The sequence below is a fragment of the Penicillium manginii genome, assembly GCF_028828005.1.
Source record: "Penicillium manginii strain IBT 31320 chromosome Unknown utg000008l:1.0-3226943.0:1.0-3228205.0, whole genome shotgun sequence".
Classification (NCBI taxonomy): Eukaryota; Fungi; Ascomycota; class Eurotiomycetes; order Eurotiales; family Aspergillaceae; genus Penicillium; species Penicillium manginii.
Window position 1 is genome coordinate 3,072,613 of NW_026643109.1, and position 25,391 is coordinate 3,098,003.

The 25,391-nt window shown below is 49.0% G+C and overlaps 3 protein-coding genes across 3 annotated transcripts; 2 read left to right on the top strand and 1 right to left on the bottom strand.

The window, feature by feature from the left end:
* Window positions 1-3,937: 3,937 nt before the first annotated feature.
* Window positions 3,938-5,478, bottom strand: N7533_011732 (uncharacterized protein; the record flags this gene model as incomplete). Its single annotated transcript, XM_057108382.1, has 2 exons — window positions 3,938-4,719; window positions 4,779-5,478. The coding sequence occupies 2 exons, from the start codon at window positions 5,476-5,478 to the stop codon at window positions 3,938-3,940; spliced, it is 1,482 nt and encodes a 493-aa protein (XP_056955760.1).
* A 260-nt stretch (window positions 5,479-5,738) lies between these two features.
* On the top strand, window positions 5,739-6,164 carry N7533_011733 (uncharacterized protein; the record flags this gene model as incomplete). Its single annotated transcript, XM_057108383.1, has 1 exon — window positions 5,739-6,164. The coding sequence occupies one exon, from the start codon at window positions 5,739-5,741 to the stop codon at window positions 6,162-6,164; it is 426 nt and encodes a 141-aa protein (XP_056955761.1).
* A 1,305-nt stretch (window positions 6,165-7,469) lies between these two features.
* On the top strand, window positions 7,470-12,606 carry N7533_011734 (uncharacterized protein; the record flags this gene model as incomplete). The annotated part of the gene is made up of 2 exons (XM_057108384.1): window positions 7,470-8,745; window positions 8,807-12,606. 2 exons carry the CDS (start codon window positions 7,470-7,472, stop codon window positions 12,604-12,606), a joined length of 5,076 nt encoding a protein of 1,691 aa, XP_056955762.1.
* Window positions 12,607-25,391: the final 12,785 nt, after the last annotated feature.

A 25,391-nucleotide genomic window follows, 5' to 3' on the forward strand; every position in this document is an offset into this window, starting at 1 on the left:
CCTCTAATGACGTTATATTGAAGCTACTAGTAATCCCCAGTTATCCAAAGCCTTTGCTCAATCTGCCCCTTTCCACCACCTCTCTTTTCAACTTCCACTAGCATTGCGATCCTGAGTCGAATATTTTACGGACTTGCTGAGCATAGTTACACCCGTTTTCAATATTGTAATCAGAAAACCCAGCAGACCACAACATAACTCCACCTCATGCAGGGTGGCCAACATATTCACGGAGTAAGGTCGCAAGTGCGTTTGGCTGAAGATAATACTGCGCTCCATCGTATGTTCCTGTGGCTGCATAAGGGGAGGCTGGTAACCCGATCAAGATTCTAGCATCGGAAGATGCGGTTCCAGCGATGTTAGTCACCCAAGACTCAAAATTGATGGCACCGTTAACTGAGCAGCTAGGATTGTTGTAGAACTGCACCGAAAGATAGTCGAACTGACTATTCGTGATAATATGTTGTGTATCTGGTTCAGGGATAGGACATTGTGGTGCCCCAGTAATGTAATATTCATTCAAAAGATCGGAATTGAAGTTAGAGCGCAAAGTGCTGATAAGATGTTGGCAGAACTCATTACCGCGTGAGGCCTCGATATCGAAGTCCCAGCCATTGACAAAAGTTGCTCCAAAGGGTTGATGTACGAAATCATTTTTCGTATTTCCATATGCGTCCCAGAGATACTGACCAATAGCTTCAGCCTCCTGCTGTGACAAAAGAGAGTATGCTCCCACCGCACCACCAAGCGAGAGAAGAACTTTGACTCCATTTTCTTGGCATTTATTGATTGCAGCAGCCAGATTATCGCATTGAACAGACTCTCCGTTCGGAAATATCGAGCACGACTGCCCAATCGTGCCCGATGCAATCGCATTTCCATTACCATACCCATAGAGAAGAGCTAGTACTATGATATCGATACCAGCTGTTGGTACGCAGTACGTAGATAGATCATTGTCCTCAATAGTGTTTCCCCCATTCTGTCCCCAGTACATCACGTTTAGAAAACGAGATGAATGAACTTCATCATTGTCCTCTATTGGCACTGCTGCAACGATGATACCAAGAAGAAGCAGGCTTGTGAATAGAACGAGAGAATGCATTACGCCACCCATCCCTGTGAGCTGGAGGAAGGCCTGGGTTAATATAGTCGAGGTTGTTTATTGCACGTCAAATAAATTCAACGAAACTGAAACTCTATTCATCTAGGATGGGCTGGTCTAAGATCTTATTGACGTAAAATCCCATTGACTCCAAGGGAGAAAGTTTTATCGCCTATTATGAAGACGGTCGCCACACGGTACTGTATAATCGGTGCTGTATAGCGGATTACAGAGGGCTTTCAGTCCCTCAACTATATACGAGTTTTACAGCATTGAAAGTAAAAGAGATATTTCGGCGGTTATCGGATCAACACTTTCCTATCTACCTTTCCTTCTCTCCATCTACACTTGAATACAACCAGCGTTCCGCTGACCACAAGATCTTAGTCCACTGAACTCGATGTCGGGTAGGGATGGGCGAAATCAATCGCTCGTATGTACTGCTATTGTGTAAGAGCCTAAAGTCTAGGCACTTGTTGATTATTGCAGTTTTCTGACCATGATATATCATGACGTATCTTCATGACCATGGCGAGACAGTCTCGTTTCTTAAAGTGGAAGTACAACGTACGGACAATGAGAGGTGAAATGCTCTTAGTGGTAAGATAGAGATGTGTCAGCGTATGCTGTGGTAACTTACCACTAGCAAGCGATTGGCTACCCAGGAACCCGCATTTCTTTGTGTTTTGTATGGTAAATTGGTTTAGCCCGCAACCTCGGTGTAGTAACCACCGAGTATTTGCACATACATGGGGTATTTCAACCTGCCCTCGATCGCATGTCTACCTTTCTAATCAATCCTTTTTATCCTAAAATTGATTCCGCTTGATCTCATTCGCCCTGAATGCATACTAGTCCATACACTTTTAGCTTGTTCTGATAGTACCGTATCGAATGTGGGCCACGGAAAAGTGTTGACCAGCATTGATACAGGATGCGCAATGTGCACTGCAGCGTATAGCAAGCGTGAAATGAATATACTCATCGATCTCGCGATACGTGGTGGTAACCAGATTGCCTTGAGAAGCTGCGTAAACTGCATTGCTTTTACCCCATGTTTTTCAACGTCGTGCTGACTCGTGCATCAAAGGTTAGCACGTGCGTGGGCTGTCTGTCTACTCAGCACTGGTGCAGTATGGCCCAGGAAGATTTAATTGGAGGCAAATTCTCCCCCAATGTAATCTTCTCTATTTAAAATCCATGGAAACCCACTCTGTTGCACACGCTCAATCTTCTCCCATTCTTCCCTAATGGACCCACCCGCGGTATCCTCTGCACCAGCCGACCGACCGGCCAAGAGACGGCGAAGACCCTCCGATACGGCAGACGATAGAGAGGTTGGGGCCAAAATTCAAATAATGCCGGCAGAAAAGGTCACTAGCCCTAATATGGAAGGTTCATACCCTAGGCTTGTATATTTCTGCCAAAATATGTTAAGCAAGTATTTCTGGAGAAGGGCAAAAAGTGTGCCTCTATTCAGAGGTCATGACAGAGTTAGACCAAGGCCTCTGGAATTCTAGATGCATAAAACTATATCTTTAAAATCCTGCCTTCTCATTTACTATACTATGAGTTAACTAACTCTGATTGTTTGTAGGTGCTCAAAATCGCCCAAATATGCAGTTTCTGAATAGTTTTAACCTGCCCTCATACCCCTAGAGGCCCTACTACGCGTACGTGGTGGTGATATAGCCGGTGATGCTTCTACCCGAGGGCCTCTGGTGCCACTGCGTCTTGCACCACCACGTCGCAGCGTACTTGAAGGATCTCTTAGCTGCGGTGTATCCTGATGTGGCGTAACCTGCCGCTGAGGAGTAGCCCTTAAAGTAGCCTCTCTCCTAGCGTCAGTAGCCGGCTGTTCTGGTGGTGGGAGGGTCGTGCAATTGCTAATGTCGCTGGCCAAGCTCGATTCGCGGCTCATTATAGGCTCAGGTTTGATATGAAGCTGTTCCTCCTCACGTATAATAACAACATAAATCTGACGAGCTCCACCAGCCAAATCAAAACACTCGCAGAGATTTGTAGTACATCGCATGTAATCTTCAGTAGCGGATAGGATATATGGCTCCCTCTTGCCCTTTTGACCTTTTAGGCCTGTAGCTAACTGATATCGATCAGTAGACATTTCTGAGTATACCCCGAGATCAGGACTAAGCGCAGGCAGAAGATGTTTTGTAATAAAGTCGTTAAAGCCGTAAATTGTCTGTGGAGGAACCCACTGGGAAACATCACCTATATTGAAGTGTCTATTAGCAAATTGAAACCTACCTTGATTAAACTAAATAACATCGATATATTAACTCACTAAGCTCCTCAAACGTCCATGATTTTCTCTCCAGTGATGGTCTTCGCCAGAGACAGAAGTGGATAAGAGTTGGGGCCTGCTGTGGTGGCTCAGGCCTAGTAATGTGTCCTGGTCTAGTCCTCTTTATCTCTCGCTTGCGAACTCTACCTGCCACTCGTTGGTGTATTATACTATAGGGTTAGGAAGCAGGTCATGGCTCGGTATAAGCTGAGGGGGGTCTTGTCGGTGCTGCTCCTTGGCCAGTAGTATAGGTGGAGGAGGAGGATGGTGAATCGTCATATGGCCCTGTCAAATCGACTAGATCAGGCGTGTCGCTGGAATAATAGGCCATTTGGTGGGTAGTACTTTGTAGAAGATGCTCAATAGGATATACTAGGATATTAGGAGATTCTAGGACGTCAGGAGATACTATAATATCTTCTACAATCCCTAGAATAATAAAGTTCTGACAGAACTAGTGCTTGATATTTATTAATCTCCACTTTTACCTCTAACATAAGCCAAGCCTGCAAGCCGCTCCCTTAATTTTATGCCCAATCAGAAGACATAGTGGGCTTCTCGCACAGTGATAGGATCGGAATAGCACCTATTTGGGTATGATAGACGGCTCGCTCTCGTAGCCGAAGGTAGATCTCCACATATGGGCGGGTGCCGTCTCGTACTGGTGGCCTTTCAGGGTCAAACTGCATTTGTAGCAACTGAGTATGGCGCCATTCCATAGTATGCCTGGGGAGATATTCGTCAGCATCCCAGCCATCCACGTCATATCGCATAGCACTAAGCATAGCAGGGTCAAGCGTGTGCTGGTAATCCTTGATATCCTGTCCATCAGTATCCTGCCCTGGATAGTAGTAGTTCATCCATGGCTTGCCTGGAACACTATAGGGGCGTCCTTTCTGCTTCCTTATACGATGGGAGTTCCATGTCAGTACAAATTCCGCGCATGTGTCCTTAATAGAAGGCATATATACAGCAAGAAGAGCAATCTGGTCAGGGATAGTCGCCTGAAAGTGGCCCTGGTCCTGTAGCCAAATAAAGAGCTCACGCCACACGAAATTCATAGAGCTTGTAAGCTGTCCCCACCAGGACTCGATGCGTTGATTTTGGACACTACGGCCATACCAAAAGCAGTCAGAAAACTGAAGCATTGGATCGATATCAATGGCTTTCCGTAATGCATAGTGAGCATCGGCGATCAGCATCGTCTCAGTGCCTAGGTCGGAGCGGATAGTGCGCGGTTGGAAGCCAGTAGCCGATAATGTATCTATATATTGACGGAGAACGCTGAAACTAGTTCGCGTGCTTATACCTAGGGCAGACAGTCAGATACTCAAAGACCTTAGAATGACCCTATAGCGGTGCGCATACCAACATAGAACCAGGTAACATAACGCGAATATCCATCAATCGCAGCATATATCTCGATCCCATAAGGCTCTAGCTTCATATATCCATCAATGTGCCATACAAAGTTTGGCCCAGGGCATTTATAGGCACCGCGCGACCTCTGGAGATTGGTCAAACGACGCTCAAGAGCATCGGGGCGCAAAGAACACCAAATATCGAAGATTCGGTCTCTCGCATAGATATGCCCATGACGGCGTAAGTGGGCATAAAGATGACCCCGTCCGTACCCTTCAATAAGCCCAAAGCCTTGTTCCTCCTTCAGTACCTCTAGTATCTCGTCCTCCTGCTGACGCTGCTCGTCCTTATCATCAATGTGAAGGCGTATACCAAGCCGCCTACGGATTTGCTTAAGCGAGTCGTTGGAGATAGGGGTGCCATCGCGGGCGAGAACCTCGAGTATCTCTTTCGGAGACAGATTACCCTCACAGATGAGTGTCTCGACGCGTATTTGTAACGGTCTGTTATTGGTGATGCCTGTGGGTGCTCGTCGCTGGATACCCCAGGCCTGCGTACGGCGCTTGAATGTTCTAGGAGATATTTGGAGACCGTTTTTTTGGTGCAACATGTCTAGTATAACATTAATAGGCGTCTTCTGGGTCAGGAGCACAATGATTTGGTCCTTATAGGGCTCCATGTTGACCTGGGGTCGTCCAGCAGGCATGGTAGAAGGCCAGATTTGTCAAAAAGGCGTATCTTAGAGATTTGAGCTCTCAAAACTGGCGAAGATTCGTAAAGTTTAGTATGGTGAACCAAAATCTGGAAGAATGTTGGAAAATCTGGCATTTTGGAGGTTTCGGTCTAACTGACCAACACCACTCTATCTATAACGTACCCCCACTGCGCTATTGATAGAGCATACGGAGATCTGGTTGGTGGTGTACTTAGCGGTCAATCCAGGCGGAGCTCATCTCGGTGAGGCTAATGATTGGGTCAGGAATTTTGGCCCCTGCCTCACTATCGGCTGCCGTACCCTCCGAAGACACTTGCAACGACCCGAACGCAGAGAATATCTCACCAGCCTCATGTTCTACCGAAGCGAGCAACCTTCCTACGACGGAACTTAAGCAAATCCTGCGACGCAATGGCGACCTTGCCCTACCGGCCCTCAGACTCTTAGATTTGTATCTATGTCTATGGGAAAGTTACGTCGTTAAATCTGCGGAGAGTATCCGGCTTGAAGATGAGCGGCGTCACATATGCGAGTTAAACGAATCGCTGGAAGACGAGACTGATATTCTCCTCCAGTACTGCAACCGACAGGCAGTGGAGTTAGAGAGTCGGAAAAGGACAGTGAATGCATTCCACGCGAATGCCATGTCGGCTTTACAAAACATCGACCTCCCTTAATATCACATTGATAGACCTTGATTCATGCTTGGAACTATACGTCTTTTGTCAGTCTAGAGATACTTTCACCTTTCGATGGCACAACTTGATTTGGAACTTCCACGGATATGTAATTTGCCATGTATATGAAGCATGGCGAAGGTCGACAGGCCTATCAATTGCTTTCTTGTGATGTATTCCTTGGTAGCTTCGATGACCCCAAGTATTATCTATTTATATCTATTGCTCATGAGATTTCCTACCAATGTATGCTTTCCCCTCACATGACTTTTTCTTCTATCAGCAAGCCACACAGCTTTATTTTCTTCTTACCAGCTTATAGATAGGCTTAAAACATTTATTGTAGTTTTTGTTGACTCAACTACCCATTCTATTCTTTCGTCTATCTCCAGATGGGATCAACTCATTAAAGATATACTGTGACGTGTGGGATTGAATACATCCGACTTTGAACATCAAGGGGCAGAACATAAAATTGGAAAGTCCTATCACTGACCTCGCTCGCAATTCATCAGCCCTGCTACTTGGCCTTCCGAGCACTGCTCCCAATCATTGAGAATGCTGATCAATCGCCCCCGAGACGCCTCCAAAGCTTGATTTAGGTGATCAAACTGAGACAGCTGCTCGTCATGATGAGCCAGAAGCAGCCCCTTTTCATTTTCCAGTCGTGTATTCTCCCTTTTCAACTCCTGGTTGGTTTGACGAAGCTTCTCACTGCCACTATGTTTCGATATGCATGAATCTCAAAGTCGTCGGTAGAGTCCCAAGATTCGAGCTGCTTGAAACGCGAGTTTTGGATCATCCCGTTCAAGCTCTGTAAGAAGCTGTAGTACGGTACGTCTCGAAACCGGTGCAACAAGACTACTCCTCAACACTCTTCTTAGCCCCACTGCCAAGGCCTTAGCGCAGATCATTTATTGAGGTTGCCACCACACCGAGCTTAGATCTGCCGCAAAAGCCCATCAGCAGCACAGTAACTATCAATCCTACCCATTATCCAAAGTATTAGAACCACTTCAACAAGAGGGAATACGATGCCATACAATATTCATTATAGAGGTCCTCAATTTAGTGCGGGCACCTTAATGAATGAACTGCGCTAAGGTCTTGGCAGTGGGGCTAAAAAGAGTGTCTAAGAGTATTCTTGTTGCACCGGTTTCGAGACACACTGTATCGGCTGGAGAAAAACGCCTTGGGATAGTCGAGACTGTACCGAAGACGATCGACTGTATCTCTACAGGATCCGACTTGAGCACCTGGAAGACCCTGTAACCAGAGTGGGAAGCGCTGTATCCATTGCGAAAAATGTCGGGACGGGCCGCGATGCGAACCCCTGAACCCCCTGACCGCGACGATCACGAAGACCCACCATCGCGACTTTTGAGACCGAGACGCACCACCAGACCACCTAACAACTATGCTCAAGAGCAGGAGAAATGCACTGAGCAGAGAGAGACGCGCTCCCAGCAGAGCAAGAGAACCCAAGACAAAACAGTAGCTCAACGTGACGCGGTAGCTTCGGACGACTCGACAGAGAGCGAGGACCTGAACACCGCCAAACTAGTGAAGGAGCTTGTCAAACTCAGGAGAGAGATCAGACAGCGAGATGATTTGCATAGAGAAGAGGTCCAGAAAGTTCAAGAAGAATTTCAGAAAGAATTTCAGAAAGTCAAGGAAGAATTTGGTGCCGCACTCGCAGAAGTTCGCAACGAGTTACAGATCCTGACTGACAGACCCCCGACACCGCAATCGCACTGCGAATCATGCTCACAGAACAGCAACGACGAGATCCTCCGCGAAATTCACTCCCTGCGCGATGCCATCAGCCCGGCCGTTCCCACTGGCTCCCCGTCCTATGCGGATGTTGCCCGTACCCCTCCAACCAGTCAACCGAGCAACATACGAACTCTCTCATCGTCGAACACGACACCGACCACCTTCACTGACACGTTATATTGCACGATAGATACCTCGAAGATGGCAGACAATGAAAACGAGAGAATGTCCGCAGGCCGAGTCAGGGCGGCGGTGGAGACAGAGATCCGGACGATGGAAGGCCACATGCACTGGCGCTGTCGCGCTGTCACTGTGGACCCGAAGAACACTAACCGGATCAGAGTAGCTTGCCGAGACGAAGCTGAGCATCAGCTAGTCAAAAAGGCGGCGGAAGCAAAGATCGGCACAGGAGCCCGGGTGCTTCGTGACGAACTGTACCCGATCAAAGTTGACAGTGTCAACAAGGCCGCAGTCCTAGATGATAAAGATGAGATCCGAGCCGGTGTCGCGGCAGCCTTTAGCGAGGAGAACGAAGCTACCGTGGCCAAGATCGCATGGCTCAGCAGGAAAGAAAGTGCAAAGGCGTATGGGTCAATGGTTGTGTACCTAACCAAAGGCTCTGACGTACGGAGGCTCCTGGCCGAAGGGTTCTTCCACGCTGGGGGAGAATCTGGCGTGACCAGCGCCTTTGAATATCGACCACGTCCGATGCAATGCTACAGCTGCCAGGAGATTGGCCACAAGGCCTTCCAGTGCAGGAACGTCCAGAGGTGTGCAAAATGCGCTATGGAGGGCCACCGCCACAGTAACTGCGCCCAAACGGTTCCAAAGTGCGTTCCATGCGGAGGCCCACATGAATCATACAGCAAAAATTGCCAGAAGCTCTATCCGTCACGTCATGAATAAAACACTCCGAATAATCCAACTGAATGTGAGGAAACAGGGAGCAGTGCATGACAGTTTAATGAACGACGAAGAAACTCAGGGGGCAGTGGCACTGGCGATTCAGGAACCCCAAGCGAGAAGAATTCAAGGCCGGCTGTTGACAACCCCGATGGGACATCACAAATGGACCAAGATGGTTCCCTCCACCTGGAGGGAGGGCCGATGGGCGATCCGAAGCGTGCTTTGGATCAATAAGGAAGTGGAAGCGGAGCAAGTGCCGATCGAGTCGCCGGATCTGACGGCGGCGGTCATCCGCCTCCCCGAGCGACTGATTTTTATGGCATCAGTTTACGTAGAGGGAGGGGATACTTCGGCGTTGGACGACACATGCGAGCACCTAAGAAAAGCAATCACAAAGGCACGGCGAGATTTGGGGACTGTGGTGGAGGTCATGGTTGTAGGGGACTTCAACCGCCATGACCAACTCTGGGGAGGAGACGATGTGTCCTTGGGCAGGCAAGGCGAGGCGGATCCCATCATCGACCTCATGAATGAATTTGGTCTCAGTAGCCTGCTCAAACGAGGCACTAAGACATGGCACGGCGGAGGACAGACTGGGGACTGTGAGTCCACGATCGACCTCGTTCTGGCCTCGGAAAGCTTGACAGACTCGATGGTCAAGTGTGCAGTACATAGAACGGAGCACGGCTCGGACCACCGCACCATTGAGACCGTTTTCGATGCTCCTTGGTCGGCTTCTAAGCAGCCAGAGCGACTGCTGCTGAAGAATGCACCATGGAAAGAGATAAATGCCAGAATTACGAGAAATCTAGCCACCACTCCGTCGGAAGGCTTGGTACAGCAAAAAGCCGATCGGCTCATGTCCGCGGTGTCGGAAGCAGTGGGAGCTTTGACGCCAAGGGCCAAACCGTCACCGCACGCAAAGCGATGGTGGACGGCAGACCTGACACAACTCCGTCAAATATACACATATTGGAGAAACCATGCCCGCTCGGAGCGACGAGCAGTGCGAAAAGTGCCGCACCTGGAGAACATGGCCGCGAGTGCAGCGAAACAATACCACGATGCAATACGGAAACAGAAGAAAAAGCACTGGAATGAGTTCCTGGCCGATAATAATAATATATGGAAAGCCGCAAAATACCTGAAGTCGGGAGATGATGCAGCATTCGGGAAGGTCCCACAGCTCCTCAGGGCGGATGGAACTATGACCGCCGATCATAAAGAGCAAGCGGACGAACTACTGACCAAATTTTTCCCGCCACTGCCGGACAGAATTGACGATGAAGGGACGAGGCCGCAGAGAGCGCCCGTGGAGATGTCTGCTATCACCATGGAAGAGGTCGAACGGCAGCTGTTGGCGACAAAGTCTTGGAAAGCACCCGGTGAAGATGGCCTACCGGCGGTAGTGTGGAAGATGATATGGCCCGTAGTCAAGCACGGGGTCCTGGAGCTATTCCAAGCGTCGCTAGAAGAAGGCACATTGCCCAAGCAGTGGAGACATGCGAAGATCATACCGCTCAAAAAACCGAACAAAGAGAACTATACAATTGCGAAGGCCTGGAGGCCGATTTCACTCCTTGCGACACTGGGCAAGGTGCTGGAATCAGTTATCGCAGAAAGAATCTCTCACGCGGTGGAGACCTACGGCCTGCTCCCGACCAGCCACTTCGGGGCCCGTAAGCAACGGTCAGCGGAGCAAGCACTCTTACTTTTACAAGAGCAAATCTATGCGGCATGGCGTGGCCGACGGGTCTTGAGCTTGATCAGCTTCGATGTCAAGGGGGCCTACAATGGGGTTTGCAAAGAACGACTGCTCCAGAGAATGAAGGCACGAGGCATACCGGAGGGTCTTCTCCGCTGGGTCGAGGCATTCTGCTCGGAACGGACAGCGACTATTCAAGTCAACGGGCAAGCATCTGAGGCCCAAAGCCTCCCACAGGCGGGGCTACCTCAGGGATCACCCCTGTCCCCGATCCTCTTCCTCTTCTTCAACGCAGACCTTGTACAGCGACAGATCGATGGCCAGGGCGGAGCAATCGCGTTCGTGGATGACTTTACCGCGTGGGTGACCGGACCGACTGCGCAGAGTAACCGGCAAGGTATCGAAGCAATCATCAATGAAGCACTCAACTGGGAAGGAAGAAGTGGAGCGACTTTTGAAGCAGAGAAAACTGCGATTATACACTTCACCCCCAAGGCCCACAAATCGGACTCGGGGCCATTCACCATTAAGGGAGAGACCGTTGAACCCAGTGATCATGTCAAGATTCTTGGCGTCATAATGGATACGAGACTCAAATACAAGGAACACATCGCGAGAGCAGCATCCAAAGGCCTGGAGGCAGCGATAGAGCTTCGACGACTTCGAGGTCTAGCCCCAGCGACAGCGCGGCAGCTATTTACATCGACGGTGGCCCCGGTGGTTGACTACGCCTCCAATGTCTGGATGCACGCATTCAAGAATAAGAACATCGGACCGATCAATCGAGTGCAAAGGGTAGGAGCACAAGCAATTGTGGGGACATTCCTCACAGTTGCGACCAGCGTAGCGGAAGCGGAGGCTCACATCGCCACGGTGCAACACCGGCTCTGGAGACGAGCTGCGAAGATGTGGACAGACATGCACACCCTGCCAGCAACCAATCCCCTCCGCAGGAGTACTGCTCAGATCCAGAAATTCAGAAGATACCACCGTTCGCCATTGTATCAGGTCGCAGAAGCGCTGAAAAGCATCGATATGGAGACATTGGAAACTATCAATCCATTCGCATTGGCACCATGGGAGGAACGCGTGCGGAGCGATAGTCATGATGTACCGGAGACACAGACCGAAGCGGGCGGAGTTATGCGAATCGCGGTCAGCAGTTCGGCGCGGAATGAGATGGTAGGATTTGGCGTGGCGATTGAGAAGCAGCCACCTCGGTATCGAAAACCGAGGCTGAAAACTTTCTCCGTCACACTGGGTGCAAGAACCGAACAGAACCCATACTCTGGGGAGCTGGCAGCAATGGCAGACGCACTGGGCACGCTACGGGGACTGAAACAGTGCAAGGTCACGCTGCTCACGAGCAACAAAGCGGCGGCACTTACGCTGAAGAATCCTCGACAACAATCGGGCCAGGAACACATATGCCAAACATACAAGCTGATCAAGAGATTGCGGAAGCACGAGAACCGCATCAGCATCTGTTGGGTCCCGACCAGCGAAGGTAATCAACTGCTAGGCCTAGCGAAAGAGCAGGCTCGGGCCGCCACGCAAGAGGATGCTACCCCGCAAGCGCAGCCCCCCCCGGATAAAGTCGACAACACTGAACATCTCACGATCCCAAGCAGTCCCCAAAAATTGCCTGCCAGAGAAATAGGAAAACACTCCAAACGAGTGGATGCAGCACTCCCAGGAAAACATACCCGGCAGTTGTATGATCGATTATCGTGGAAAGAAGCGAGCGCGCTGGCCCAACTCCGGACTGGAATGGCTAGACTCAACGGATATCTCCATCGAATCAATGTCGCAGAGTCAGATCAATGCGCATGTGGACAAGCCAGAGAGACCGTGGAGCACTTCCTCTTTCGATGTCAGCGGTGGACCGCACACCGGACGGAAATGCTGCAATGTACCCACACTCACCGAGGCAACATATCCTTTTTCCTAGGTGGAAAATCGCCTTTGGATGACCAGAACTGGAAGCCGAACCTGGAAGCAGTGCGAGCCTCAATACGGTTTGCAATCGCCACGGGCCGACTCGACGCCACTTAGCCGTGTCAATCAACACAAATCAACCCTACCCCAACCCAACATTAATCTAACCCCCACCAACTACCTTGTGCCAGAGACGGTAGACGCGCTTCAATTGCCGAGGATAGGATGTTGAACACTTGGAGAATCGCCTTCAAGCAAGTCTACTAACTAAACACTAACCCACAAGGACCCGCGAAGATATTGATATCTGAGATGACATACACTGAAACGAATCTTGTATGGGCTCCAAGGAGGCACAGAATTAGCCATAGCATGTATATTTAGATCAGTGATAGTTGCCCTTTCGGTTTAGCCGCCGGGCGTTAATAAATTGTGTGTGTGTGTGTGTGTGTGTATCGGCTGGAAGGGTTCTGCTGCTGGAGTTTGTTCTTCGTCGGTTGGCGGCTGGGAGACCGGCTGCCTTGATTAGCATTGTGCATGACATGAAAGGTTAAAATAATCCTTACCTGAGTAGGAGTTCCTTCAACTGTCAATTCCGGGTTCAGTCGCTCATCTGGGCCTGCATTTGGATCGGAATCGGTCTTTCCGTCCCCTTGTATGTCATGGCACACAGTAAAAGGATCCATTTCTATGTTCAAAGTAAAATATGTTCAAAGTGAAATATTTGAGAATCTGAATATATCTAGTATGGACAGATTAATCTCCATTTCATCTACTTTATAGCCACGAAGACCGATAAAGCCAGCAGATTCGGTTTTCCATAATGCTCAACACTTGATGATGTTGTTATCCCCAATCTTTTATCAAAAAGAAATACGTGGTCAACAAATAACAGAGTTTGAAAGAAGTGAAGCAACGTTAACTTGGTAATTACTGACAAAAAATGAAGAAATTCGCGCAAGAGAAAAGTTTAAAAGTGACGGTCGGAATAAGCTTTGGTTGTCTCGGCATGGAATCATCACCGACACTTCAGCCGTTGAAACAGTGATAAATGAGATGTCGCTCAAACATATTTTTGCATTTTTGCTATACTTGTAAATTGAACCAACTGGACGTTGTCAAACGTCTTCTGGGAAAGAAAGAGGAAAATCTCTTTACTTCCGCCGATTTGCATATCGACGTTTTCTTTTGTATATCTGCTCGCCGTTTGTATCAAGCTACTGGCGGCCTCAGTCTATCACACACTCAGAATTTTGCCGCCGTCGCAGATTGGCCTTTGGATTATGCAATCGCCACTATCGTATTTTGCTTTCTTCAACTCTGTACAAAGCAGCCATCAGTCACAACGCGATACCCCTCCCGTGCAATTCCCGAACGATTGTTTCCAAATGAATTCGCATTCTTTGAGTCAAAGATCTCTCATGAACGAGTCGAACGACCAATGGCCCTTGATTCCCGAAAATTTCTTCATAACACGTCCTATCTGTGTGCCCTTTCCACAGCCGTCGCTTGGGATGTTTAATTCAGGAGATACCATGCGGCAGATTTATCGAATTGATCTCTTCGGTTGCGGCTTTCCGACCAGGACACTTTCCCGATCTTAGCTTCATCCATTGCGAGCCGATCCCTGTCATTTATTGGCTTGAACATATGCCACATTCGTATCCTTTCGGCCCCTCGCAGCCATTCTCCAAGCCTAATGCCTGTGAGGCAAAGGTTGCCCCTACCTGCAACCCCTGTTCTATGCGACTTGACAGCAATGAAGTGCTTGCAATGAGCCCAGTTTCTCTAGGGCCTACAAACGCCACGTCTCTGTCTTCCTCTCCGGTACCTCCGGACTGGAGCTTCCGGAAATTGCCACACAAAATACCCCAGCGGCAGTTCGAATGCATATACCCGGGCTGTGACCGCCAATTCAGGCGCCGAACGGCCCTCGAGAGACATCTGATATGCCACTCAGATGAAAGACCGTACGTATGCTGGGTGCCAGAATGTCATCGTAGCTTCAAACGCTCGGACAATTTGAAAGCTCACTACCCGACTCATGCCAAAATGGGCGGTCGCAACCGCTATGTAGCAACCTTGGACAATACGAGTCCCGCCTACAACCCTAAGTTTCGCGGTCGATTGACATTGGAGGGCTGGCCAGCTTTCTAATATCGAGAAGATTCAAGTTTTTACCTAGAACACGATGCTTATGTTCCGCAATGACCACCCCTTCCATTTCATGGCTTGCGTCTGAGGTCCTGGCCGCCTTAAAGTATGAAATATTTCCCCCAAGACGTGAGATGAATTTGTTTTTGCCTCCCAAAGGATTTTTCTCGCCTGCCGCCGGTTGCAAATAAATAATGTATAGCCAGATTTTAATGTAATTCGCGTGTGATGCATACAGTTAATATTGATATACTAGCCATGCTATCAATTCAGCGGTTTCTAGAACCATTCTCTGGAACCATAAACCCCAAAAGAGGTTGCCCATCCCGATAAACGTAGTGACAATGATTAAATGATCGACCTATTGTCAGGAAATTATACTAAAAGTAAAAAGCAGCATTAGATTAGACACGAATCAACCAATTTGTGCTTTGAAACTTTGGCTCCCTTTTTGTCAAATCCATTGGGTTGAATATTCGTGTTATCTCAATAGGAGCAGGACTCTCATAGAAGCTTCAGGCATACAACGAATTTTTATTTTATTTTATTCCATTTCATCTCATTTCTGTGCTGAAAAGGTAGACTGCTTGTGAATTGTGAATCGGAGACCTGGGCAGCGAGGTGCAAGAAAAGACCCGTGCTGGGCTTAGGGCTCCATAGTCAAATGGTAGTCTTGATTGATAGAACAGAAGTAGCATAGCCTAGCAAAAGCTTTAAAAATCAAACACGTTTTTGTGTTCAGCAATCTGTCATGTTCGAAGAGCTGTTCGGGCCCGAGGGAGTAGTCGGGGCCGCCGATAGTGCTGTCACTGACACATGGATGGTTGTGGCAGACGAAGAAGTCAGTTGGGATTCAATGCCTTTCGTCAAAGTCCTTGATTTATTGCTGGCGGTACACAAGCTTCCCTTAACCAGGGGCTCCACGACCTTGCAACTTGCCGCATCCCCTTCTTCATTGTGGAAGTTGATCAAGCCGCTTTGATGTACCTCAACCCATGCGGTACCCTGATCAGAGCCACATAGTATGGCTTTAAAAGACGACGAATTGGAGTGTGTGCCTATGGTTTCTGGGTTGAGGTCTCAAAGATGTCAGAAAAATTTCTCCTAGTGAATAGATTGCGTTACTGACTGGAACATGATATGCCGTCAAGAGGCGCAAACGACTCGGAGATCCCGGTGCAGTCGAAGTTCCCCGTGGAATACACAAAACATTGGTTATTATGGTCAATGATCTGAAACATTCCACCAAAGACCATCGAGATAAGCGAAGAATAAATAAACAAACGATACATGTCTTTTTCGCTTTGGAGATGGGGTGTCTTCAGCAAAACGGGATCTGTCTTGCTCTTCCAAGCAGGAATTTTGCGACACGCCCGAAACTACTTATACTTACGTTTCGAACAAAGCTAAAGGGAATTTGGAGCATATTCTATTTCAGATACGTTTTACAAACTCATCAAAATCTTGACTTGGCTCAAGAACTCATGCCAAATGTATGTATCAAGACTTTTCTGTGATGAGTTGTCGTGGAAATTTAACTCGGACTCTATTCACTTATCAGTAGCTAACATGCCGCAAGCTTTTATTGTTCCCATAAAATTAATATAATAATTTTGGCTATCTACTTCAAGAGACAATCATCGGTACAAGTTTTAATGCGCCCTTTGACTACGGTCGTACCGCTCCCTTTACAATTTTGCGGCCGCTCAAGGGGTGTACAAGTTACCAGATAGAACCTCAAAACCCCTACGAAACCTATCAAAGGATCCTTGAAAGAAAAAAAACTCTCAGACTCCAAAATATGTTCCATCAGTAATAGCAGCTTTTAATTACCGGCCGTGTGAGGTCACGCAACAGGATCTTCCCAGGTAACCGCAAACGTTTCCCACAGTACCTTGCTGATAGAGTCTGGCTTTCTCGTCTATCAAGAGACATCTTTAGGATTTCGCGTGGCTCCTGCTGAAGAAAATCAAGATTTCACAGTCATAATACTATAGTCCGCCATCCCAGCTATTGGCAGTATATCAAGCGGCAGTATATCAAGCCTCTGATTTGACAGATTGAGTGTCCGAACTTGAAACAGTCATCCTCCGAAGCTTGAGACGGCCAAAATTTGAATGAATATGTTACTCACTTACTGCATTTTCCTTTTAGGTGCAGCTGCAACAATTCTCGAACAAACAGTCAGCCTCCTGCTGCCGGGATTTCAAGGGCGTGAATTGGAAGCGAGCATATTATCTATGGTATGTTTATCTACCGCATGTCAGGAAATGCCGAGATATTAGACTTCAAGAATCCGAATTAACTTCTTATCTATATCCTAGGACAATGAAGCGACAACACTACTTGTGACTTGCCCTCAAACCGTCGCTGCATCTGACTGCGGCGTTTCCGAAGCAGGAATGACGGTTATCCTTAAGAAGGACTCCGTACAGCTGGTGGATGTCAACAAAAAAAATAGGTTGGTACCCTGATGAACTCAAAGAGTTTTTGATATTAATGAATTATTGCAGCACCGCGTCCCTGTCGTGTCATATTACCGGAACAACTTACGCATCCTGCTATGCTACCAACAAAATTTCGGTTCACGCCACACTCGCTCCGAAAGACCTCAACTGGATGGCAATACCAGATATGTCCGCGACATCAACTACAACAGGTGTACTAAGCTCCTCAATCTCCACCCAGCAAGTTATGATCACATCTCCCGTGAAGCTGCCATCAGGAACAGAAACGGCTGCTACACCGGCAGCTGAGAGCCAAGGAACATTCTGGCTCAAGACCTCATGGGGCTTATACGCCACAATGGGATCGATTATGGCTAGTACCCTGGGGTACATCTTGCTTTTTCCATTGATGGGCTGGCAATTTCAATCTTTACTGTGACCAAAGTCTGGGAATTAACTGCTCAGGCTCGCTTGAAAGAAACGGCACCTGCAGCTCGTTTTCCTTTGCTGATACCAGTACCATTTCATATCAGTCATGTTGTATAAATGATGATCAGTCTAGATTATACAGAAGGAATCGTGTCACGTAGATACGCAGATGATCAGGAAGGCACGATACACTACTGTGTCTAGTGAGGGCCATTTCCTGTCCGAAAAAGAATTCACTTTTTTCTGTGTAAGGATGCCGAAAGATAAGATTTTAGAAAATTTTCGATACAGAAGTCCGTGATTTAAAAATTTATTAATTGTGTGACAGATCCAGACAGGCGTATTTCCAAGTTCATGTTCATGGACCGGACGTAAAGAGTTCTCCCTAGTATGGCTTTTCCGGGACTCACAACACTCGTGCACGTATGAATTCCGTATACGCAATATTTCAAATTTGTTCGATGGGCTTCAAAGACACTGGACAGAACTGCTGCGTTGATCTGGTTGTTATTGCAGCGCTAGAGATGATAGACTTTAGAAGAAAAGAAGTTGAGCTCCGAAGCAAATACACCTCATCTTTGAATCCTTCGGCGAGGCACTTTATCCAACGGTAATCTGCTCCGAAGAAAACGCTAGACAGACCGACTTGCCATCCACTGAGATGAAACTGACTTCAATCTGAGTATTCGACTCGGTATTGCATATAAGGCTGGTGGTGAGCATTTGATATTGAATAATGAGACGGCTTCCAAAACTTTCTCGTATTAGATACATGACCTTGGCGAAGAAGACAGCTCCTCACTCACATCATACTCATGCGGCATCTCTCGCTCCCACGATTGCCACAAGACCAAATACTGTATCACTGAGATTCCATCTTCGGAGATCAGGCGGGAGGCAATGGCGCTAATCGGTATCTTTTTGCCGACCTGGTTGCTCCCGTTAGCTCGGCAGCCCAAAGAAATCCCGTGGGCACACTTACAGTGCTCGATGTCTCCTGACCATCCATGAGGTGGTGTATGCAGGGAAAACTGGATCCTAGCGACTCTTCGTCGGAATATGTGGCATCATCGCTCTCTGATGCCACAAATCTGCGATCCTCGCTGGTTTCCGACATGTCACCTTCTGTAGAAATAGAATCGTCATCCGTCTCTTCAATATCAAGGTCTCCGTAACTGGATAGGACCTCGAGGATCTCATTGTCACTTTCCTCTATTTTCTCTGGCATTTTCAAAATGAAGTGCCACAATTGACTCGGATATTTCAAGCAAGGCAGAGATCATCTCAATTTATAGAATCATGGGTGTGCGGTAGTACTCGGTAGCTTAAGGTTGAAGATATGTGATGACGGGTGAGGAACATAATGCTAAGTTCTAAGAATAAGCAAAAATATTTTTGCGATGTGTTGGCAGGGACCATCACTGGGCATTAAGATGGTTGAATCACGGAAAGCGCTGACCCACCAGACGCCCGTGGTTGGCCCAGATGACTCGTGACAAATCATTTGCCTCGTCAATGTTGGTGGCGCGGGTGAAACGAGTGCCACCGCGGTCAGTCTGCAGAGTCGGCCCGAAACAGCGTGTCGTGGACTCGTCTCAACAAGATGATTTGAACTTGATTGATGCATGCCCCAATTCTATAAAGATATTGATTCCTGTTGACAACTTGGGTGTAATTGTTGCCTAATGTTGAGCACCGACAGTCGACGATGCAGAATTAGTCGCAAGGCCATGAATGAAGACATTCATATATTAACAAAAGCCTTGTATCATCCTTGAAGCCAGGCGGGGACAGACAGATTTGTGGCAAGACCCAGGATGATACATATGTCTAGGTGGAAGGGATGGCGCAATCAGCCGAACGATTGGTGGTGGTTGATCATCGTTCTCCCATCAAGACCCTTTGCTTGATTTTATCTTGATATCATGACGTTGGCTACCGTTTTCCAGCTGGCCATGGATTACTGTACTAGACTGTGCGCTAGATTTACAGACGGACGGGACTTAAATAGTCGACAAAGAGCCTAGGTTCTCGGGGACACCTCCCTGCAACAGGATGGCCGACTGCATGGAAATTGACTCCAGTGACGATAGCCGCGAGATGACTGACGCGAATCAGCAACTTGAACGCGAACTCCTTCAGTGTCAGCAAGGATCATCTCCAGCTGCTGTGCATTCGCGGCGAATTGTCTCGCTTGGGGTTTCTCCTCATTACGTGAGTCACTGGACCTCTGCCGATGCCTTTCGGGAACTATATCAGAATTGGTACGTGTCTGTCATCTTGTCGGATCATGAGGCTAAATCATAAAACAGGAAGGACGCCATATTGGAACGGTTTCAGATCGATCGAATCGCCTTCCGGCCATACTTTGTCGACGCCTGCGATCATTACGCCGTCTTGGTACCAGACCCCGCGGACCCCGAGGGCCGCCGATTCCTGGGATTCATCAAGTATGACAAAAAGTCCAGTCGGGTCACTTTGGCGAACGCCTGCCTGCAATTGCCCTTCGAGGCTCTTGAGTTAGGCTTCACTACCAAAGGCAGCCAGGAGCAATTGGCGGGTTCCCACGGTGACGGACTCAAGCTGGCAGCCGTGGCGCTGTCCCGGGATGGGTACAGGCTGCAGGTGGCAGCAAGCCGATGCTCCTGGAATTTTCATTTGCGGGAGCCATGCAAGTCTCGCCTCCATTGTACCATCACCCCATCGCGCCAATCTGGGTCCACCCGGACGGACTGGGCCGAGGATATTGCGGGACTGTGCTTCCAGACCGAGCGAGATGTTGCCGTGCTCATCGGCCCCGGACGCACCACCCAGGGTCGGCCGGTGGCACCTGAAGAAGTTCTTGAGTGGCTGCAAATATCTCTGGATATTCGTGGCCTCTCCTACCCGTCCTCGGTTGTCGAGACAAGCCACGGGGACCTGCTTTTTGACCAAAATCTCCTTGGTAGGATTTATGCCCACGGTGTGCTAATCTCTGGAACAAACTCGATTTACCCGTTCAAACTTGGTTATAACTTTACCGAGGGGAAATTAAATCGCGATCGGCGATGGCTCATGGACCGGCATGGACTGGCAGAGCGAGTGTGCCGGATCTGGGAGTCCGCCCTTCAAACGCACGAGGACGTCCTTCTTCCGATATACGTGAGCCTCCTCCGAAAGACACCAGCGCTGATGGACGTTAGTCTGGCTGCTGATTTGCTCTTACCCTCGACGATATCCCGCATCTGGACGTATTTGCTACACGAGTCCAAGGGCAAGGACTTTTTCTATTGCGAAGCATCCGGAGCCCAGGTTTGTCGGAAGTCCAATATCCATTTCCCTTGTCACAGGCTAACGCAAATCTAGGATGTCAAGATGATACGAGAGACCATTGGAAAAAAGCCCATGAAGCTGTCGCGAGAATTGTGGCGCCTACTGCGGTCGACTACGCCTATCTGCAGTGCTGCGGAAGAACTTTCAATGCTTTTCCAAAATGCTGAGGTCTGTAGCCCCCCGAGTACCACCTTCTCGAGAACTGTGCGGAAGGCACTGAGAGCATGCTTTGCCTTGTTAGATTCGATGCAGAGGATTCAAGTAGTTTATGTCGAAGGATTCGATAGTAGGGCGGATGTTGTGTATAATCCTCAGCAAAGGACACTAAAGGTCCACCGCCGGTGGCTGGACTTTGACGGTATACATCAGCGAACGCCATGCCGGAACTGGGTTCTTCGTAATGCGAAGAAGGAAAGCGGAAAGTACGAACCCTTCTTTTGCGGCCACATCGTCGAGGAGCTCTTACCTCTTTCCATCTCGTCCGTGTTTGGAGGCTCTCAGACCCCTCGGACCACCGAGATGAGGTATATGCGCCATATCCGACGTCTACTCCGGTACATGCCACACCGGATCACGTTGACGCCCTCGAAGGGCGGCTTGGCGGTTGCTTGGGAAGACAGCGAGACAGAGCTGTTTCGGAAGCATGGCCTGGATGGGGCGGCGTATCATGTCATACTACACGAGGAAAACTGTATCAGCATGAAGCGGGAGCTTCTGCATCCGAACCCAGGTAAGCCTCGATTGATCCTCGCTTAGATATAGCTATGAATTCTGATACTTGCCATATAGTTCCGGACTCGTCGAACCTTGCAATCTGCGGGTGCCGTCAGCAATTCGTTCCGCAGTGGACCAAACAATGCCTGTTCGCAGACTTGGATGAATTCAAAAAGTACTACGCGATGGTTTCACTCAACGAAAGGTCGGCATTGTACGGTCTAATACCGGAGCCTATGTATCCCCTAGCAGTGGCGGAGACCGGGCATTCCGTCGTCGTTGGCGATCAGCTTCTCGTTGATGTCCAACACGGGCACGGGCCAATCGATCATTCGAGTCCGCCGCGGATCGAGAGAAAAACAGCTTCATCTGCCCAAGAGCCGAGAAGCAAAAGACGGAAGTATAAGGACTGAGCAAGTCATGTCTCAAATCACCCTCACATTGCTATCACGTTTCGCTGTCCTCGTAACAGCACGACGATTAATGAGAGTTGTAGCTCACTTTCACACGGAGTGGATGGTCCATGACAGGCTGCATATTGTTCACTTAGCTCTGTGCCCTGGTCAATATCCTCTTTCGGTAGCCTTACGCGAGCATGATGAGAGTCACCGACGTAAGTTTCCGGTATCTCCTGGCGCTCGTGAAGACATTAGCGAGGTCACAGAGAATCGGTCATTTAGACGAGTCAAAATGACCGGTTGCCTGGATTCGGCCTATCTAACAGAAATCACACATGCAAGAATTCTTGGCCTTAGAGAAGGATACAAAAGTCAAACGGAACAAAATGCTGTCAGGTAAATGATAGGGCCCATATGGGTGAGGGTGCTTCGTATAGCGGACGAACCGGATGTATAGTCGTCTAAGCCCATCTGGATCGAACCTCGAATAGTTGCTTTCGAAACGGCATAATGATGAATCGTCACACCCACTCAAATAAGACTGCGGTAGAAATCAGGACCAAGATTCACATTGGACGCTCCACTGTAGTCTCATTGCATCCAGAGTGCATTGCTTCAAGCACCAGTCCCATTGTGGCTTGAAGGTAGTGCCTGGAATTACGTGGGGGCTCCCCGGAACCTGGCTCTCCTAGGAACTATGAATGCAATCCTGGGGGCATGAGCAGTGCTGCTTTTACAATTCGCTTTAATGGACCTCATTCTTCGCGACGCATTCTCGTGCTGCAAGATACCCTGGTGAGTTCAGGTACGATGATTGCTGTGTAGTGGCACGACGCACAATATAAACTGGCTTAGCCGCTCTTTTCACGAGGCCATCATAACTCTACACGCGATTTTATTGCCCTATCCTTGCTCGCCATCCCAATATTCATTATGGTTCGTAACGGATGTACTTTACGTTGGCAACTACATACTAAACTAGAAGCAGCCCCATTTGCGAGGTCTACCAAATCCAATCTTATACAGAGTTGCAGCATATCTCGACAGCAGCGAAATATTTTCTCTTGCGAGATCATGTCGAAATCTCAGAACCAGGCTACAGCCGGCCATACTTGCAATCAACGTCGAATGTCAAAACAGCAATTTGCTCGGCCTCGCTGCCATGAACAACGATATTGACCTCGCCGAAAGACTTCTATATCGGAGGGCAGACGTGAACGCGTTCTTTCGAGGGAAGACCCCGGTGATGAGGGCTCTCAAGTACTCATCCTATGACGTATTGCAGCTCCTGCTGGAAAGCCCTACGCTGAATATCAACCTCCAAAATCAGGCGCAAGAAAGCGCGCTATGGTATGCTGTCACATACGGAACTTGTTCTGTGGTACAGAGTTTGCTGGAGGTCCCAAGTGTACAAGTTGACCTCCCGCACAGGCGAGGACGAACGGCCCTCCATCTCGCGGTCTGGTGGGGCAAAACGGGCCTGGCGCATCTGCTCCTCTCCAGCGGCAGCGATCCTTTCACTACAGATGATTTTGGCAAGTCACCCCGCGCATGGGCATGGCGCATCGGCCGGCCGTCCATGAAGTGGATCTTTGTAGGCCCACAGGAAGCTAGACACTCGCTCTCTTTCCACAGGCCATCCGCCGGTTATCAGACCACTGATAACAGCGAGCTGCCGCTCCACCAAGCAGTAGCCCATGGAGCCGCAGACGCTGTCAAGCTACTTCTGACGCAGAAGGAGCTGGCCCTGGATGCTCAGGATCACAACGGAGATACTCCACTCCACCTCGTTGTTCGATGTCGGCGTCTGGCAGTGGTGGAATTGCTGTTGAGCCACCCGTGCGCCGACGTAAATTGTCGAGACAAAGACGGCAACACTCCGCTTTGGTTGTCGACGTTCTTATCGCGCGATGACATAACTGAGAGGCTGTTAAAGGCGAGTGGCATTGATATCAACTTTGTGGCTGGTCGTGGTCAGACCCAATCGCCTTCCACTTCGCTGCACCACGCGGTCGCAAGGAGTGACACAGTCGTTCTGCGGTGGCTTCTCAAAACGCCTGGCATCGACCCTAATCTCTGCGTGGCAGGCGTCTCTCCTTTTTCCGCGGCGGCCGCGAAAGGCAGCACTCATGCGATGACGATGCTCTTGAACAAGGGAGTCATAGAGATCAATGCGACCGAGTTGGCAGATCCGCCCCTCTGTCGAGCGGTGGACAACGGCCGCTTGGAAGCGGTAAAGCTCTTGGTCCGGCAAGGCGAGGCTCTGGCAATTAACCAGAGCACTGCTACCGTCCAAGACACCGCCCTGTGTCTCGCCGCCCGGGCGGGCGACTCGGAGATGGTGCGAGTTTTACTGCGCCATCCCAAAGCTGATCTCAACCACCAGAATCGTTGGTTCGAGGATCCTTTGTTGCTTGCAGTAAAAGGCGGACATTTGGTGGTCGTTGACATGCTGCTGCAGGACCGGAGAATGGATCATAACAGTTTGGGGGCATCGCTTCATTTTGCCGAGGAGGGTCCAATTCGGCAGGCAATCCAGAAGCAGGTCAATGATCTCCGCAGCCGTCGAGGTACCAGTGCAGCCTCATCATTTAAATGGAGAATCTGGAGAATCGGGAGAATCGGTGGATTTCTCAAAAATCAGCAAAAGACTTGTACAGCAGGGCGATACAAACTGCATTGAAAGGCCGGTAGAGGTGTAGATCAATGATGACCTGTGGAATGGGATGGTGGAAGGCCAGGAACTTGATGGATTGAGAATATTGCCAACCTTCATAGAGCGCGGCGTTGATAGCTCGACAGTAATCGGGGAGAAATGCTGTCACGGAACTTTTTTCTCCGCATCAATTCATGAGCGACGCTGTCGTTGATCCTCATTTATGCGTATAGCAAACGGGCTTAGATTGAAACATGCGTCGTTATAGAGCTCCATTACGGGTAAGAAGCTGATAATTGCGGGCGTGGAGAACATGTTAGGCTTCGCGTGTCTCCTTCTATGATAGCATATAAGAAACCTCTGAAGATTCTCTTCACTCAGCCCATGCAGCTCACTTCGTACATGAAGAAATGGACGCACCAGATCGCTCTTCATCGACCGAGCGACCAACTAAAAGACAGCGGCAGCTCTCCAAACACTGTGTGGATGACACTACCGCCGACCTGCATAGCCTATTCCGAGAATCTTCGGGGCATGAAAGTATCGAGTTCAAGGTCAGGATCTTCCCAGTAGCAAAATGGGAGCCTAGTTGACATGTAATAGAACACCACTGGCGCTGCCAGCCTTTTGCCAACTGAGGCCAAGCAGATTCTCCGGATGGGGTCTTCCATCTCGAGGCCAGCTCTCGACCTACTCGACCTATTCCTATGTCTTTGGCAATGTTATGTTGTCAAATCTGCTGAGAAAATCCGACTCGAGAGCGAACGACGCCAATTTTCGCTGTTCAATGAC